The sequence below is a fragment of the Taeniopygia guttata genome, chromosome 1 (assembly GCF_048771995.1).
Source record: "Taeniopygia guttata chromosome 1, bTaeGut7.mat, whole genome shotgun sequence".
Taxonomy (NCBI): domain Eukaryota; kingdom Metazoa; phylum Chordata; class Aves; order Passeriformes; family Estrildidae; genus Taeniopygia; species Taeniopygia guttata.
The window spans coordinates 105,176,487-105,193,057 of NC_133024.1; the positions used below are offsets into that span (position 1 = coordinate 105,176,487).

At 36.4% G+C, this 16,571-nt stretch overlaps 1 protein-coding gene across 23 annotated transcripts in view; it reads right to left on the minus strand.

The window, feature by feature from the left end:
* Window positions 1-16,571, minus strand: part of DMD (dystrophin) — a 1,135,802-nt gene that overhangs the window by 190,729 nt on the left and 928,502 nt on the right. For 21 of the 23 annotated variants that reach the window (XM_072937290.1, XM_041719931.2, XM_041719926.2 and 18 more), the window contains 2 exons: window positions 4,139-4,311; window positions 57-213 (listed from right to left, as the gene is read on the minus strand). In XM_072937290.1, the coding sequence (XP_072793391.1) occupies window positions 57-213; window positions 4,139-4,311 (330 nt within the window). Of the gene's footprint in view, window positions 1-56; window positions 214-4,138; window positions 4,312-4,657; window positions 4,703-16,571 lie in introns of those variants that run through there. The other 2 variants (XM_032751583.3, XM_030287261.4) reach the window with 1 other exon arrangement.

Consider the following 16,571-nt stretch of genomic DNA (forward strand, 5'->3'; position numbering starts at 1 on the left):
AAAAACTATGACCAAAAGATAATTTAAAAAAAAAAAAAAAACAAACACCAACATACCCGATGAATATCATTCTGTTTCTGCACAGTGGGAAGATCTCCACCAATGGGTGCTTGCTGTTTTAATTCATCCTCCTTCAACTGCAGCCATGCCAAAAGTTCCTGAAGAGAGAGATGTAATCTCTTCCACTGGTCGGTACTGGCTTCCAAATGGGATCTGAAAACATGTGTTAAATACAAGATACATTCAGGCACAGTGGAAGTAAAACCCAAAATGTACAAGCTTATTTACTGAGAAAGATCCCAGTGCTTCATTAAGTTAATGATTTTTAAATAGTTTCAGTGGCTTTGAATTAGATTCTGGCAACACTGATTTAAATTTGGTTCCACAGTCCTGGCTTTTTTTCATATCTCCTGAATTTTTGGTTTTGATTGGTTGGGGATTTTTGCTTTTTAGTTTCCCTCTTCAGCAGTGAGTTGTGGCTGTGCTGAATTGTCAGTCTCACTAGAAGTGCACAAATATTATGCAGGACTAGCATGAGAAATGTAGTCATTACTAGGACATTATTTACCTGAAATGTACAGAGTAGTTTCCCAGTTAAGTGAAGACCAAGCATTTTGTTAAACCACCACACAAACCATTCAACTTACACAAGATTCATTCTTTTAATTTTTTAAAATAAGAGAACCAATGTCATTCTTTAAAAAAAGTCATGAGGAAATTGTTAAAGCAAATAGAATCCTCATACACTATCTAGCCAAATGTCATTTAAACAGAGGTGTGAATGAAACTATTTAAAACACTGGGAAAATGAAAAGACAAATATCATTTAATGCAAAAAAAAGTCTCCATCATAAGGACATTTTCTAAAAATTTCCTCTATATATGCATAAATGTGGTTTTTTGGGATCAAGTATTGAGCTTCTAAATTTCAGCAACTGTTTTCTGTGGGTGGACTGATAAAATATTGAATTTTCTCTGTACTGTAGATAAACCCCACTAAAATTTTGTCTTTCTGGACTTATGAATATGCTGGTTTTTACTTTCTAGTTTGGAAAAAAATCCTTATTCACTTCCAAGTAACATAAGAAATCCTCTTAGTAACTCAGACCAAAGGAGTATTACATAACAGTAAAGTGAAAAAATGTGCTGGAAAATAAAGACAATTTTTCTTTTATTTCATACATTTCTGTTTAAGTTCTAGCTTCATCCATATAACATTTATCTTCTTCTACAGTGATTGCACATAAAATCATTTTCTTCTGACACTAAGAATTCTACTCCCATACCTTATATATAATGTTCTATAAAGAAATGTGAATAATATGGACTCAGCATTTTTGCAAACCTTATTACTTAGTTTGGATATGGAAATGATGAATTGATGAAAGTAGGGAAAGTTGCATTTCTCTGAAATGCTCTGTGAATCCTGTCTTCTTTCCAACCTCTTACATCAGGTAAAGTGGCAAGGAAAGAGAAAGGAAAGGGGCAGATCAGCCACACGCTGACAGAAAATTCAGCTGCACTCAAAGTATGTGAGCTACTGGAAAAAAATCTTTTTTCAGGCTTAAATGAGAAAAGGACACACATGTCAAGGACACACATAGATCCTACATGTGAAAGATACTCATAGACCTGGCCTTTTGATCTATTCTCTCACAGAGCATCTGGGAGTTGGGGCAAAACTGCTTCACAGCAGGGAGGGGCCAGTCCTGCAGACAGTGAAGTCTGGAGAGGGCCCTGCAAGCTAAAAAATTTAGATTATCTATACATATATATATATATATATATATTTATATGTTATAAATTATTTACAGTTAGGGTGGTGAGGCACTCAAACAAATTGTCCAGAGAATTTGTGGATGCCCCATCCCTGGAAGGGTTCAAGGCCAAGCTGGATGTAGCTTTGAGCAACCTGAATGTGTCCTTGCCCATGGCAGGGGCTTGGCACTGGATGATCTTAACAGTCTCTGCCAACCCAAACCATTCTTTCATTCTATGATACCTCTGAAAGGAGCAAGGGGGAGAGAAGCTGGGATATTTATGGAGAGCTGTAGGAGGAAACAACCAGAGCAAGGACCACAGGATTTCAGGACAGGAGACAGACAAGGAGACAAGTTTCTGATTTGGGCTATTTGCCTCGTCTTGTGTTTATCTTGGCATAGGCAAGCTTCCACCTCTTCTGTAGAAGGGCAGCAAATAGAAGCAAACACTTCTTCCCTGCTTCCCCTGGCTTTACAGGGAAAAATGCAGGGTTTCTGTTACTGCTGCTGTGCTCTGACCTTCCTCAGTTGGGTGATTTTTTTTTTTTTTCCCAGCACCTGTCTTGCTCTGCTCTTCTTTCATCTTCAGGAATATAGGCTTATGCATGCACACACCAGTGTGTGTACATTATATGCATACACTCATGTACTTATGATTGTGTCCAAGGTGTGCAGACAAAAGAGATAATAATGAAACAGTTTAAAAAATATTTATAAGAAATAAAGTGTTTATTAGAGTTAACTATGCTGACATACCGGGATGAAAGAAAGGGAGGAATGGAAAGAGCTTGATTTCTCTTTAATATCTACCATATATTTTATCTAATGCATTTAGAAAAGAATACCCACCCAAGCTGATCCATGGAATGGGTCTTCTATTTCAGCAGACTAAAAATGACACAAAATAAAGAAACATCTGGGACTGGTGTCTGGAGAACATTTAATATGTCTTCTCTAATCCCTCTTTTGTGTAAGCGTTGCTAGTTATGAGGAAATCTATACCATTCTGTGCTATGGATAGAAAGAGCTCCAAATAGGCAGAGTGGGAAGAGCCATTTCATTTAGTCTGGTGGCCAGCAGCACTTAAACTGAATGTAGGAGAATATAAGAATTGTTTCTTATCCTAATCAATAAGTTATTGAAGACCTTAAGCCTTTGATTGGAAGCGCACATTTTAGAGGAAGGTTTGTTGCTTTGAATGTGCAATGAAGGAAGCCACTGTGATATAACTGGGGTTTACTGGTTCTGACTCAATTAATGACAACAATACATTAAACTGTGAAAAATGCAGGACAGAAAGTCCCATACATTTAATTACTGATATTTGGACAACTGACTATTTATTTTTATTTCAAAAATCACTGTATTTGAGCATGTTCATGGGTAAAATGCATGTGAACAAAAAAAATCTCGGACACTTTGAAGGGTTTTATTCCACTTCTTCTGCTCCTCAGAAGGAAAAAAGAAAGAAGAAATATGTCTCTCTTTTTTTGGTTACGAATATCTTTTCAACATCACAGACTTCATTTATTTTTAATGATTGATGATACGAAGATGGTTTTTGTCATTACACAGCCTGACCTCCCTCAGGACCTGAGCTGAAAAAAGCTAATATTTCATACATTACTTTGGAAAACACTTCTGTCTTTTGCTGCCCTCTGAACTATCACCAACATACAGCAAGTGAGAAAATGAAAAAAATGCCCAAGACTGAGTGCAACTGAGCTGGGTTGCCTATTGCAAAAGCCGTATTGCTGGAGAAAAGTTTCCAGGACAATTTCTTTTGAAATGAAAACTTCAGTCCATTGAAGCCTAAATGACCACTTGATAATTTGTAACGTTACCATTTATTATATATCTCCTTGCAAACAAAAGTGTTTCCTCATGATACTACCTATGGATTTCTTTACCCCTAGATTTTATTTAGCAATTTTGCCCACTTTTCTGACAACAGTTAAAATCTTAAATAATTTCTCTTCTCATTTGTGAGGATATTTTTAGTTTTGCACTGGAAATAGCAGTCTTTAAAATGAAGCTTATCACAAATATTGGCTATTTAATGACTTTCTTTCATGACTCACTGATAAGTCATACCCAATTCTAGAAAAAGCCCACATTTAGAGGGGGTACAGTTACTGTTTCCTTCTGTAATTACAGAACTTCATAATGCGCCTAAAACCCTAATCCTCTACTATCATTTTCACACCCAAAAACCTAATTGTTCTTACAAAGTTAAGCCAACATACAAAGCAGCACAAATAATTTCAAAATCAATAAAAACAGTGCTAACAGAAGCCAAATTAAACCTTTTTACTCATAAATTATAGCACCCCATTTAATACACCGATGGTAGGCTTTTGCTTAGGTTCAGGTCCTACCTAATGTTTAGAGATTTCTTCCTAAGTTCACTCCATCTGAGGTTCATGTTATCCAGGCGTCTCTGCAGCAGGGTTGCATCCTCAGAGCCTTCCAGGGATCTCAGGATTTTCTGCCCATTTTCATCCAGGCTGTGAAAGATGTCAGTGTGAGCATCAATTTCTGCCTGTAGCTCCTACGGAAGCAATAGAAAACAATATATCTGATTTCTTTGAAAATCCACAGAAATTATCACTTTTCAAAAGAGTGGAAAAATCCTCAGTGCAACACAGAGCGCAGGTTTTGATTACTCCTTTTACAGCAATATCAAGTCCTGTATACAAAGCCATGATTCCCTTTCACATGAAGTCCATTTGCATTGAATATGACCTTTTTTCCCACACGGAGCACACTAAACAAAATTGAGAAAGCTAAAGAAGTAGCCTTTGACAGGCAACAAAGCAAGGACAAAATATATCAACTGCGCTGATGTGGGAAAAGCAAAGAAACACAAAATCCTCAGGATCTCAGCTAAATCTGACCTGCACATGATACGTCTTCCTGTGCAACATTTTCAGTTTGAGCTGGGGACTGCAACACTGGTCCTGCTGCATGGCAATTCCAAGGAATCTAGGAGCCCGCAGCAGCCAGGCTTTAAAATGCCAAGTTCACTTACATTCTGTTGACAGAACGCATTTTGGAGCACAGGCCTCAGCAGTCAATAGCAATAAACAGCCACTTTGTGCTGTATCAAAACACTGGTTGGGGCCATGGCTGTAGGAGGGCCTGAGAATAGCAAGGACCTAGAATATGCAACTGGAAGCTCATGTTGAACAGCCAACTTTTCTTATCGCCTCGTAACTGCAGGCCAGCTCTAAATTTTGAATTCATTTTTTCCCCCTCATTTTTAGCACGGCTGTTTCTGCCAAAAGAACATTCTTTCGAGAGCTGCCTGGTACCAGCATTCCTGCCTGCCCACACACTCAATGCAGCCTTTGTGTGCTGGCTGCCCTTCCCCAAGACGTTTGCATGCTGCAGCTCCACAAGGTCAGATTCATTGCAGAGAACAGTGGTTGAATCAAGGTCATTAAATGGAATAAAAATAATGATAATAATAATTTCAACACTTACATGAATGAGCGCACATGTACTTTATATGCAGCCACATTTGCACAAAAGTACTTTTACTTTCAAACAAAGAAGCACACAAAGACACAAAGAAATAATGAATAGTGAATAAAGCTCCACATTTTCTCCTGGGGTGTTGGAGCACTAAGATTTCTCGTGGTGGTTTCTTGCTGCCTGAAATAGGAGTGCTAGAGATAAAGTGGGGAAGAGGAAATGATTTATGGCATTTGAGAACAAGACCCAGCACTAACTGAGAATCGCAGATAGTCCCCAATGGAAATTTGTTGCAATTTTCTTCAGAAGAACGACTTTGAAAGAGGGGGATACAGAATCTGTTTACTTGGTGTGTTCTTAACTGAATTGGTTTTATTCTATTTTAAGTGCAATGTTAGCTGCACTGAATCATGAGTAGATTGCCCTTGTTCACCTACTGCTGTTCCAAATGTCCTTAACTGGATACGTTTCACAGCAATGACTAGAGTAGCACTTGGGGAAGTTTTAAGGTGGGCTAGCAACATCTTTGGTTCAGAGTAAGAATCCTTCTCCAACTATTTTACTTATCTATTGTCATTCAAGTAGTAAAGTACTTAGGATTGAGTTTGATGTATATCAGAGGTAACTCTGCAGGATACAACTGTATTACAAATATACATTTATTTCTCATTGTCCAGACAATTTATATTTTTTAAAATGGCATTATTAAGGTACATAAAAATGTACAATATTCCAGGTATGAATGTTCTTACTTGAAAATTTTGATTTTATTTCAAGTCTGGTTGTTGCTAGTTTCAACTTCCAGCTGTGATACTTCATTTTTGTTTAATTGAAAGAAGAATATTCTATTACCAAATTTCTTTCCTCCCATGTATGTATTTGGAGATATTATTTAAACTAGGTAAAGTATAACAATACTGATATAAACAGCTGAAACAATGTGTAAGAGAGGATAAAATTCACAGTAAAGAAAGATAATTGTTAATGTCTGTATAGTTCGAAGGTTCTCCTACATTTAATAAACAATGATCTATTATTGGACAAAAGAATTACATGCACTAGCTGTTGCACAGAGTTCTTAGTTTTCAGGGTAGTGATTGAAATGCCAAACTTACAAACTTGTTCCCTTTCCTTGGCAAGAACATGTGCCATGAAATATGCTGAATAACTATTCACAGTAGGAAGCTGTCAAATCTATGCCCCCTTGGTGTTTCACCACACATACATTCATAGCAATATACAAGACAAAATTTAAGGAAAAAAACCTTTCCATGTTTTTCTTGTGTTTAGAAAATGTGTCTTATAGCCTACACATTTTATTTCTTTCTCCAGAACACACATTCTGAAAATAAAAGCAAGCCACATCCTTTTTTTAATTTCAGAATACTATGTAGTGTCACAACACATCTGGACAGTTAAGTGGTCAATGAACATGAAAAGTGAAGTATTCTTATCAAAAGCTTAATATCCAAGACTGATTTTTCCTTATTCCAAATTACTTGTGTATACTGAACTTCTTCTAATGCTCCCAGAAGCAGTTTACTGCAGCTATGCAGGAAGCCTACACCAACAAAGCAGCAAGACAACATCAATGATATATTCTCCATTTAGGTTGGTGCATTTCAGAACCTTTCTTTGTGACACTTACAGATCCCAAGAGAAGCAGAGAACATATAAGAAAAAAGATCTATATACCTTTTACTTGTTTTCTGAAATAAATAAATCCACATTGTGGATTTATGTGAATAATTTATGAATTATTATTTTTCTTGACAACAATAAAGCAGGAAGAGCTATTTAATCTCAAAAATTGCTAAAATATTTGCAAAAATATGCTGCCATTACATATCATACCAAGAAGCATAGCATATAGATTAAACATATATTATTTATTTCACTTTCATATTTTCTAATGTGTTCAAACACATGAAATTACTAGAGGGTAAAAAAATCAATCCTGGTAAAATTCTACTGAGTTACAGTTGAAGTGCATGCTGCATTTTTTCTGTAGTTATTATTACCGAGACTGTGTTGAAAAAAGATTGGCTATCTGCTCTTAAAAAGAGCAGAGAGCAAAATGAAAAGTACCTTTTTGATCACAAGTTGCTTCTTAGAGTGAGCTGAACTGCATGGAAAGAACTGCAAATCCATTAGTTGCTGACCGAAGTCCTTCTTCATTAAGATGAACTATACAGTTAGATGACAAAATGTACCATAAAATTTGATTGCAAAAATTTAACTGAATGTGTATTAGAGGTTTCTACCCATTTAAACATGTGTGCTTACATATTCTATAGGTTAAGTGTGCAAGTAAGACACAGAACAAGAGTGATAGAGAGATTAAATGCATTTTGTCTTGAGGAAAACAATCTTGTCGGGCAAAACAGGGTGAGGAAAGTTGCTCTGGCTGTTTCACTTTTTTTCTGAGCTCTTGCACCCACCACACATGATTTCAGAGACATACACTAACGTGGTGAGCACACACAATGCTGCCAAAAAGCTAGGGGATGGTGTATTTCTCACTTGCCCAACTGAGTTTATCCATCTTGGAATTCCTGCTCCCATTCTCCATAGAAGCACAGATCCTCACTGCCCTAATTCCTTTGGTAGGCAGAATAAATTCACCTGTGGCTCTACAGGTTTTATTTTACACAGAGCCCTGCTAAGCACAGCTGAGCTGTTACTATGAAATCCCATGCACTCAAAGCTCTGTCAGCTTCCACCCAGCACAGCTAGTCCTGCAAGAATTCAATGTGGTTTGAGATACCTTAGCAGAGACAATTAATTAGTGTCAATATCCTTCATATCCCACATGCAATATAGAGACATGATATAGAGGACATGACACATGTCAAAATCTGCCATTATTTTGGCAATATACCAGAGAGGGATTGATGGTCTGTAAGTAAAATGAAGCCCTATAAAGAAGGATTTTGTTCTATTTCTTGGACTATAGGTAAGTCATGGAAAACATGGAAATCAATGCAGCACAGATGACAAAACATTTGTCTTTTATACAAGGTAGAAAAAGTTAATTATGCAATAATTTAAAGAAATTAAAAGACCCTAGTTTTCTATTTGCAGCTCTGTAAAGCATATATTACCAGTTTAGCAATTGGATTTCAAATCAATTATCCCACTTGATTTAATTTAATTACATCTAAATTCCTGATTTTGCCTAAAGTATAAACTCTGTGTGAGGGTTTAGAGAATTTGAGACATTTTTTTCAGTGCCCTGGCACACTCCAGTAGCCTTTGGAGTCACAGAAATCCATGCACATGGCACCATTCAGGATCACAGCTTATCCTCCTGTTTGCTATACAGAGGAATAGTTTTGTGAGTGCTACAGTTCTGGAGATGTTGAATTAAGGGTTCAGCAAGCCAAATGCATTTTAAGTGAAAGATTCAGTGCAAGGTGTACTTGATCTGTTTCTATTGTCATCTATTGTTTTTTGGCAGTAGAAGCCAGTTTGCATTAGGCTTTACAGCAGTCTCTTCTTGTGGGCTGGTTGTTACCACTGGAACAGAAAGAAATGCATACTTTTTGAAAGTTCATTTGTATCTGAAGATGTTATGATTTAGATAGATGATGGAACAAACATACCGGTGAAGAATTCCTGCTGGTTTGCAAGTCATTTCTGGTCCTCGGAGGTTGTCTCTTTTAAATGTCATAGTTCTTTTAAAAGCTGGTTGTTGGATTTGGTTTTTGGATTTTTTTCTTTCTTTGATGCTCCCCATTCCCCCATCAAGCTTTTAAGTAATTTTCTCTCCCAGTCCATAAGCAAAACTTTTATTGAGTCTTTAGAATGAGACTATTCACTGAACAATTTACATAATGACAAAAACTTCTCAAATGAGATTTAAAATATAATTAAAGGGCAGACTTACTGACTTACTCACATTGTTGTGAAATGGCTATACATCACCATGCCAAAAAGCCTCCTATTCAGCTAGCCTATGGCATGACCCCAATTCCAGTCTGGTATGATTACATCTCTGAGGTTCATGCTAATGACTTGATTAAAAAGAACGATAAAAAGGTCTTTTCCATTGTGAAGATAAGCTTATGAATATAATTAAGGCATTTCTGGTTTCCCAACATATTTTTCAAGATAAAAAAAGGTAAGAGCTAATCCTCTACAAGAGAATAAAGTGCTGATGAATGGAAGCCAAAAGTATAACTTAGCTCTACAGAAAGCAATCTGTGTAAGTTGCATCTATTTGGGTTTTTGTTAGGCTTTAAAATTCTACACGTCCCAGAATAAAGATATGACCAAACTTCATATTCAAATGCTACTTTCAGCAAACAGAAGATTAAAAAAAGCTTTCTTCAGCAAGTTGAGCCATGTTTTCAGAAATTATTATTTTTATAAACAGGAAAAAGAGCCTTCAATTTAGGTTGTATTCAGATTGCAAGAGACTTTATGGTACTTCTAAGGATGCAGCAATCTCTTGCTGACAGTACACTGCAAATGCAGTGTGGGCTTCTTGATTTCATTTACACTGGGCTACCTCAGCTTTGAAATAGTTACTATTTAAGAGCACTAACCCAGTTATTTGAACATATACTTGTCTCTAGTGTGCAGATATTTATTCACAGACCTGACATTTTGCCCATAGCATAATGGGCAAAAATCCCTCCCTTGACCATAGAGAAATAATAAATTTTTTGAGACCTCTACCAATTAATTTGTATTCAATTATTAGCTAATTTCATGTTTGGAAGGAATTTGTGGATTTCTTAGATTTTTTATTTTGAAGACTGAAAAAACTCCTGCCTTCATTTACATGTGATGAAAATATGAACAAATATATAAAATAAAAACCCAAATTATTAAAGAAATAAATCTTTCTTAATTTATAGTTTTATTTAGGATTTGATCCTTGTCTAAAGAAATACATCTTCTGATTATAGTGACTTCAATGGAAATTATTATTTTCATTGTCTACTTTTCTAGTAGAAAATCTAGGATGGAAACTCTAAATAGAAAGAAACTTCATGTTAGTCTGAGGTTACACTAATGAAGAAAAAAATCCTTGTAGCCACAGAAATGAAAAACTTTTACTGTGTGGTGTAAAATATAAATATGTATTTTACTAACATAGCCTGTACTCTTTCAGGCAAGCCAATCCAACAAGGCAAACAAAGCACATTTTTCAAGTAGGAGTTGCAAGTGTTCTATGTGTCAGAAAATCAGCCACCTCTACTGAGATGTCTAAGAATGGGCTCAGCTATCTGCCTTTGAAATCTGTATTTGAGATTAGAGTGAGTAGGAGGGAAACAGCATAAATGTGCATAGAATCATACACACAAATTTCTGAAAGCAGAACTGTAAGGCCCGTTACAAACCAGCAGAGTTTTCTAGGTTTTAGAAGGAGGTCTGCTCCCTCCAAATATGCACGTCCCAACCCCTGTACTTCAATAAATGTCTGATCCCACTCCACCTGCACAGGCTGCCAGCACATTCACTCTTGTCAATCTTTTGGCAACATTTCTGCAGCAAAATAATTATGCTGTTACTTTCAGTATGTCTAATTTTTATTCTCCTCACTTTGGAGACATCAAACAGTAACAGCACAAAGAGCATCTTCCTCTACAGGAACATTTACTTCCACTTAGTTACTCATGCAAAGTCCTAAAGTCCTGTTGCATAATTTGCAGAGCATTTACCTCTCTTAGTTCTGCTGGCATTGCAGTACTTCAAATTAATACTGATTTCCTTTTACAACACACAGCTGGAAAGGCTGAAAGACACAACTGTCTCTAGGTCTGGAGAAAAAAAATCTTATGAATGACAAAAGGACAGTTTTTTTTTCTTCTTTTACCAACCAGTAGTGAAAAATATGTGATATCTGTTAATTATAAATGACCTTTTCTAGAAGAAAAATTATTTGTCATAAAGAAATATTTGTTTCACAGTACACCAACATGTAACAGTAAGGTAGCTCATGTTTTAGCACCTATGATACTTATACATACATTCATCCTTCCCTAAATACATGAACATATATAATCCTCTTTCAGATCCTTTTAAAACAAAAATTGAAGGCATATTATATTTAAAAAAATTATTTCTGTTCAAAGCATTACAAATAATTCCATTACAAATAATCTTTGCAGTCTTCCTTTCTTTAAAAAAATATCCTCACATTTAAAGTTTTTATTGGTAACATTGTTAATGTCTGGAAAAAAAGAATTGGTGCACCAGTTTCATAACCCGATTCTCAGTTAATTAAAGAAACATAAAATCTTTTTAAAAGAGAACAACCCAAAACAAAAAGCAGAAACTAGAGGCCTCATATGTTACATATCATTAAAACTGAATCAAGCAGAACTATAATTATTATAGTTTTAAAATTCCTTTTAGAAGTTTTTATTGTTCTATAGGTATTTAGATTTCAGTTAGGAATTTGTACTATTTCAGGTGTTCTCTACTGCAATTAACTGTTCTTAATCAAGGACAGGTCAATTGGCGGGCAATGTAGGAAAAGTTCCAGCACTTCTGCACTTCTTGTGTCAAATTGTCCCTACTGGAGGTGTCCTGAGGAAGGGCCAGGAAGGGCAGGCACTTGGGCAGCATAAAAATCAAAAATACACTTCATCCTGATTTTCAGTGGAAATCCAGGTCATGTTAGTGTGGCCTCAGGATCTTCTGATCTCCTAAGTTTTAAGCAGGAGATGCCAGTAAAGTTACCACAGAGAGAGAAAGCTGCTGTGCAGCGGTCAAGCGTTATCAAAGTCACTGTAACAATTGATGTTGGCTGTTCCTGTCACAAAAAAACCAGAATTCCCCAGTGTTGGTCAGTTTACTCATTGACATGAGCTGGGTTTAAACTGCCGTGAGGAAAGTTGGTTTTATCTTGCTGATGATGTTTTAACTGCAAGCCTGCTCAGTGTGAGGGGCACCACGTGTTTAAACACTCAGTGAGAAGCCAACAGGCCAAAGCTCCCACTTATGGCCTCTCCCTGTGTAAATGAATTCCCCTCCAAATGCTGCAGAGGCCCAGGCAGCCCTGAAGAGCCAAGAGGGCTGGCACAGCAACAGGAGGAGGTGTCAGGGTCAGGACCAGGGTGGCTGCAGAGAGGAGCTGCCACCAACTGCAGGGACCTGTGGGGACGGTGATGCCACCACCTCCCTCCGTGGGCTTTCCCTTCTGACACTCAAACCCCAAATCCTCACCCTGCTCACACCAACTCGGACCACAACACCAGGGCTTCCACCTTTAAACCTGTACTGTGTCAATATCCCAAACTCAACAGCTGAACTAAAATGGGTCAAATGAATTAAATTAATTAAAATGTTGATTTGCTGTTGCTATCCTGCGCTCTGAGGTGTTCAAGCATTCCGACTGCTGCCGTACTGGAGAGCTGCGTTGGTGAGCAGTTTGAGAGAAAGGTCCATCTTCATTAGTTTTCAGCTCTAAGAAGTTCCATAGCTTTATGTTTTTCAGCTGAATCATGTTCTGCATGATTTATTTTAGGTGCTTTAATAATATATGTTGACTTTCTTGAAATAAGCAAATAACTGGCAAAAGTTCAGAACCTGAAAAAAGAATTTTTAACAATATCCTTCAAAATAGCAACTTTAACTATCATATTGATTGGTCTCTCTGTGGCAGTCTAGCCATGTTTAGCTGCAGCCAGAATTCAAAAGCAAAATTGAACAGAACTCCTGTATCAAGGGGTCTCTGAATAAGATTTACATTCTAAAATAAGTATTTGGTATTTTCTTGGATTTACTAGCAAGATGCATGTACTCCCACAGTAAATACAGTATCAGGCTAAACCGGCAAATATCACTGAAAAAATAATGATATCACCAGCAAAGTCTGACATGAGATAAACTTGTATCTTAACATATTTTTTAGGAGACAAGTTACTTGGAGGTGAAAACTAACATCTGTTCATGTTTTTCAGTTTGACATTAAAAAAGCCAATTAATTTGAATCACCGAGTTTCGCAAATCTACCAATTGAAAAGAAATACACTTGTTCCTTCTATCTTCCATCCATTCTAGTAAAAGAGAAATATTTCACTATCATAATAAAAATTAAGTTATTTTAATTCAGAAGTCATACTGGTCAAGTCATGTAAGTATTTTCATCTAGATCCAGATAAGAAAACCAGCTCCAAGACCCAAAGGCAAAAAGGTAAGAAAAGTGAAATACACACTTTTAAACTTAAAGTAGACTTGGTACTAATGAAGGAACAGAGGTAAGCATACAATAAAGGAGGTAATAGAGGAAATATATATGAAATTAAACTAACAAACAGGCAAACAACATCCTTCCCATCTAGAATCAGACTCTATCTCTTTAAATTTAAATTACAACTCAGGGCTTAGATATGCTCTCAGAAGACAAAATTCACTCTTGTCAGTAAGTCACTAAAATTCACTCTTGTCAGTAAGTCACTATATCAGGCAGATCTGAAATACTGCAGGAAATTCATATGTTCCTACTTAGGTTTCTTTAGAGATCAAATATGCCTCTTCACCTACTGTCACTCCACAGTATGCCATCCAATCCCAGGTTTACACCCTGGGATTGCTTTTATGATTCTTATGGTCAGGATTACTCATCAAACACTTTATAAATTGCTGGCACAGGACACTGCAAGTACTTCACTGCTGATCACATCAAAGTCACTGTCATATCCAGAAGTTTTGGATATGTGCTTTTCATTGGTCTCAATGATACACTAAATGTGACACAAACACTTGGCTGAGAGATACTTCTTCAGCAAACAGTTCATAAAATAACCTAAGGTCTCACATATACATAAAATGCAGGAATACACTTGGAAGCAGAGCTCAAGTAGCCCAGAAAGCTGAAGATTTGCTCAAACATGCAGTCCAGCCACATTAGTTATATCACCCAAAGCTAAAAAATGTGCTGAAGAACACTGCATAGTACCACAGGCAATCTTGGAAATGACACTGTCAAAAACAACATACCAGATTGCAACACAAAACAACTGACTGCCAATTTATTGTTCATAATAAATGCTAACTACTTCTCAAGAGACAAAGTTGTATTTTAATGAAAACAAAAATTAAATGGAAAATACGCTTATTGTGGAAACATCACTTGCTATAACTGCTTGACTCCCACAGTAGCTTTTGCAGCAACTACATATTCAAGAAGCTTCTGAATGACATTCATGTGACACACCCAAAGATACCAACAACACCTGCTTTTGTATGAACCCTGCTAACAGTAGGCAGGAGAAGCAGGATAAGTTCAGTTTAAGCAGAATTGCTGACATCTGAAAATTTTTCTCCCAGATTCTCTTCAGATTCAATCAGAGCAAAAACAAGACACATTAATAACAAACAAACAAACAAACAAGCCCCATATTTAATTCAATTCTGAAAAAAAATACGTCTTATTTATTCACACTGTGTTGGGTTGACCCTTCCTGGATGCCAGTTGCCCTCCTCAGCTGGCTAAGGGTGAGAAGATAAAACAAAAGGCTCACGGATGAAGGTAAGGACAGGGAGAGATCACTCACCAGTTACCATCATGGGTAAAACAGACTTGGCTGGGGAAAATTAGTTTAATTTATTATGAGTCAAATAAGATTAGGATAATAAGACATAAATTCAGCTCTTAAAACCTCTTCCTCTCTTTCATAAAATCATAAAATGGCTTAGGTTGGAAGAGAGACTTGGAGACCATCTTGTCCAACCTTTCCCAATGAGCAGGGGTATCTTCAACTACATGAGGATGCTCAGAGTCCTGTTAAACCATATCCTGAATGTTTCCAAGCATGGGGCTTCCCATACCTCTCAGAGCAATCTTTCCCAGTGTTTTAACACCCTCATTGTAAAAGATTCTTCCAAATCTCCAAGCTAAACCCTTGCTACAAAAACCTGGCCATAAACGCAATGCACACACTCATTAGTTCTCACATCTGTGTGTATCAAGCTCAGAGCAAGAAGCACCACTTTTAGGAAAAAACCCTACTTTGCATTCCCTTGGGATTAACACCAACTATTTCTACTCTGCTTATAATGCAACTTTGTAACTTTCTTCATATTGCATCCACAGCAATTACTGCTCTCACAAAGTTGTCAATTGCACTATATCATGTTCTGACTTTTAGAAAACTGCAAATCTTAATACCTACTAATTCAAAATACTTTCATACCTAAAAAAGTGAATGAAAAAGAATGTGAGGAAATGATAACAGGGGTATCTGAGTTACTGTGTAATATGTGAGTGATCACAGAGGGATAGTTTCACCTTTGTGTCAGGGAGTACAGTTTGCTTGCAGAAACGAATGCAGAAGTTACATGTTCCCTATGGAAATAAGATCTCTTTTTTCCTATAATCCTCTTTGAAGTGTCATTATTGCTTTCATGAGAAAATTAAAAAGACCTGTGTATGGGTTTTAAGCCCAGAAAGCTAAGCACAGAAGAAGAGACATATAATATGTTCTGTATATTTGAAAAAAGAAGATACATTTCCAATCTTATTGGAAGTGATGTAAAATAATTCCTATAACAATTAAATGCTGATATCTGCATGTGAATTCCTAATAACAAGAATTTCAGTCTAGAGGTGAGGGAAGAGACAGAGAGACAAGGTAAAAATAGAATTTATTTATGAAGTAGTTTATGAAATGTCATACCAAGTGGAATGAGTATAAGAAATCCCAGAGGTTTAAAAGATTAATTTAGCCAAACTATGGCTGAAAAAGGATGAATGTAATATTCTTCAAGGCACTCATAGCAATAGTTACTGTTACACTATTCAGTGTAATGCCACTTATTATCTTCTATCTACACCTATTTGACATACAATCAATGTTGTGTAGAAAGAAATCTCATGGCATAACTGACAGTAATGTCACTATTCAGTAAATACTCACTGAAAAAGGGATAATAATGCACCTGCATCATGCACTCATTCAGTGGTTGGTCTCACTGAGATTAAAGCTTACTTTCAGATACACTGTTTTTAACTGAAATGCCTATTGTGTTAAACTGAAATCTAGCTGATTAACATTAGTACAAAAAGTCTGTCTGTACAGAAAAGCTTACCTTCCTCTCTTAAGCATGAGAAAACTTCATGACTGACCAACCTCATAAGAGAGGAGCTTCCTGAAAAAGGCAACTTTTTCATTTATCTTAACTCTGTACCAAAGTACTTTTTATAAAATTAAGGGGAAAAAAAGAGGTTGATCTGAAATTCAAATTTGAGAATTTGTCTGAAATCTTCAAACAGCTTCTATACATTGGACTTGGTAATAAAGAAAATTCAGAATTCCCTTTCCACATCAGTGAGTTTTCTGAAAAAATACCATTTCACACAGTGCTTCATAATCT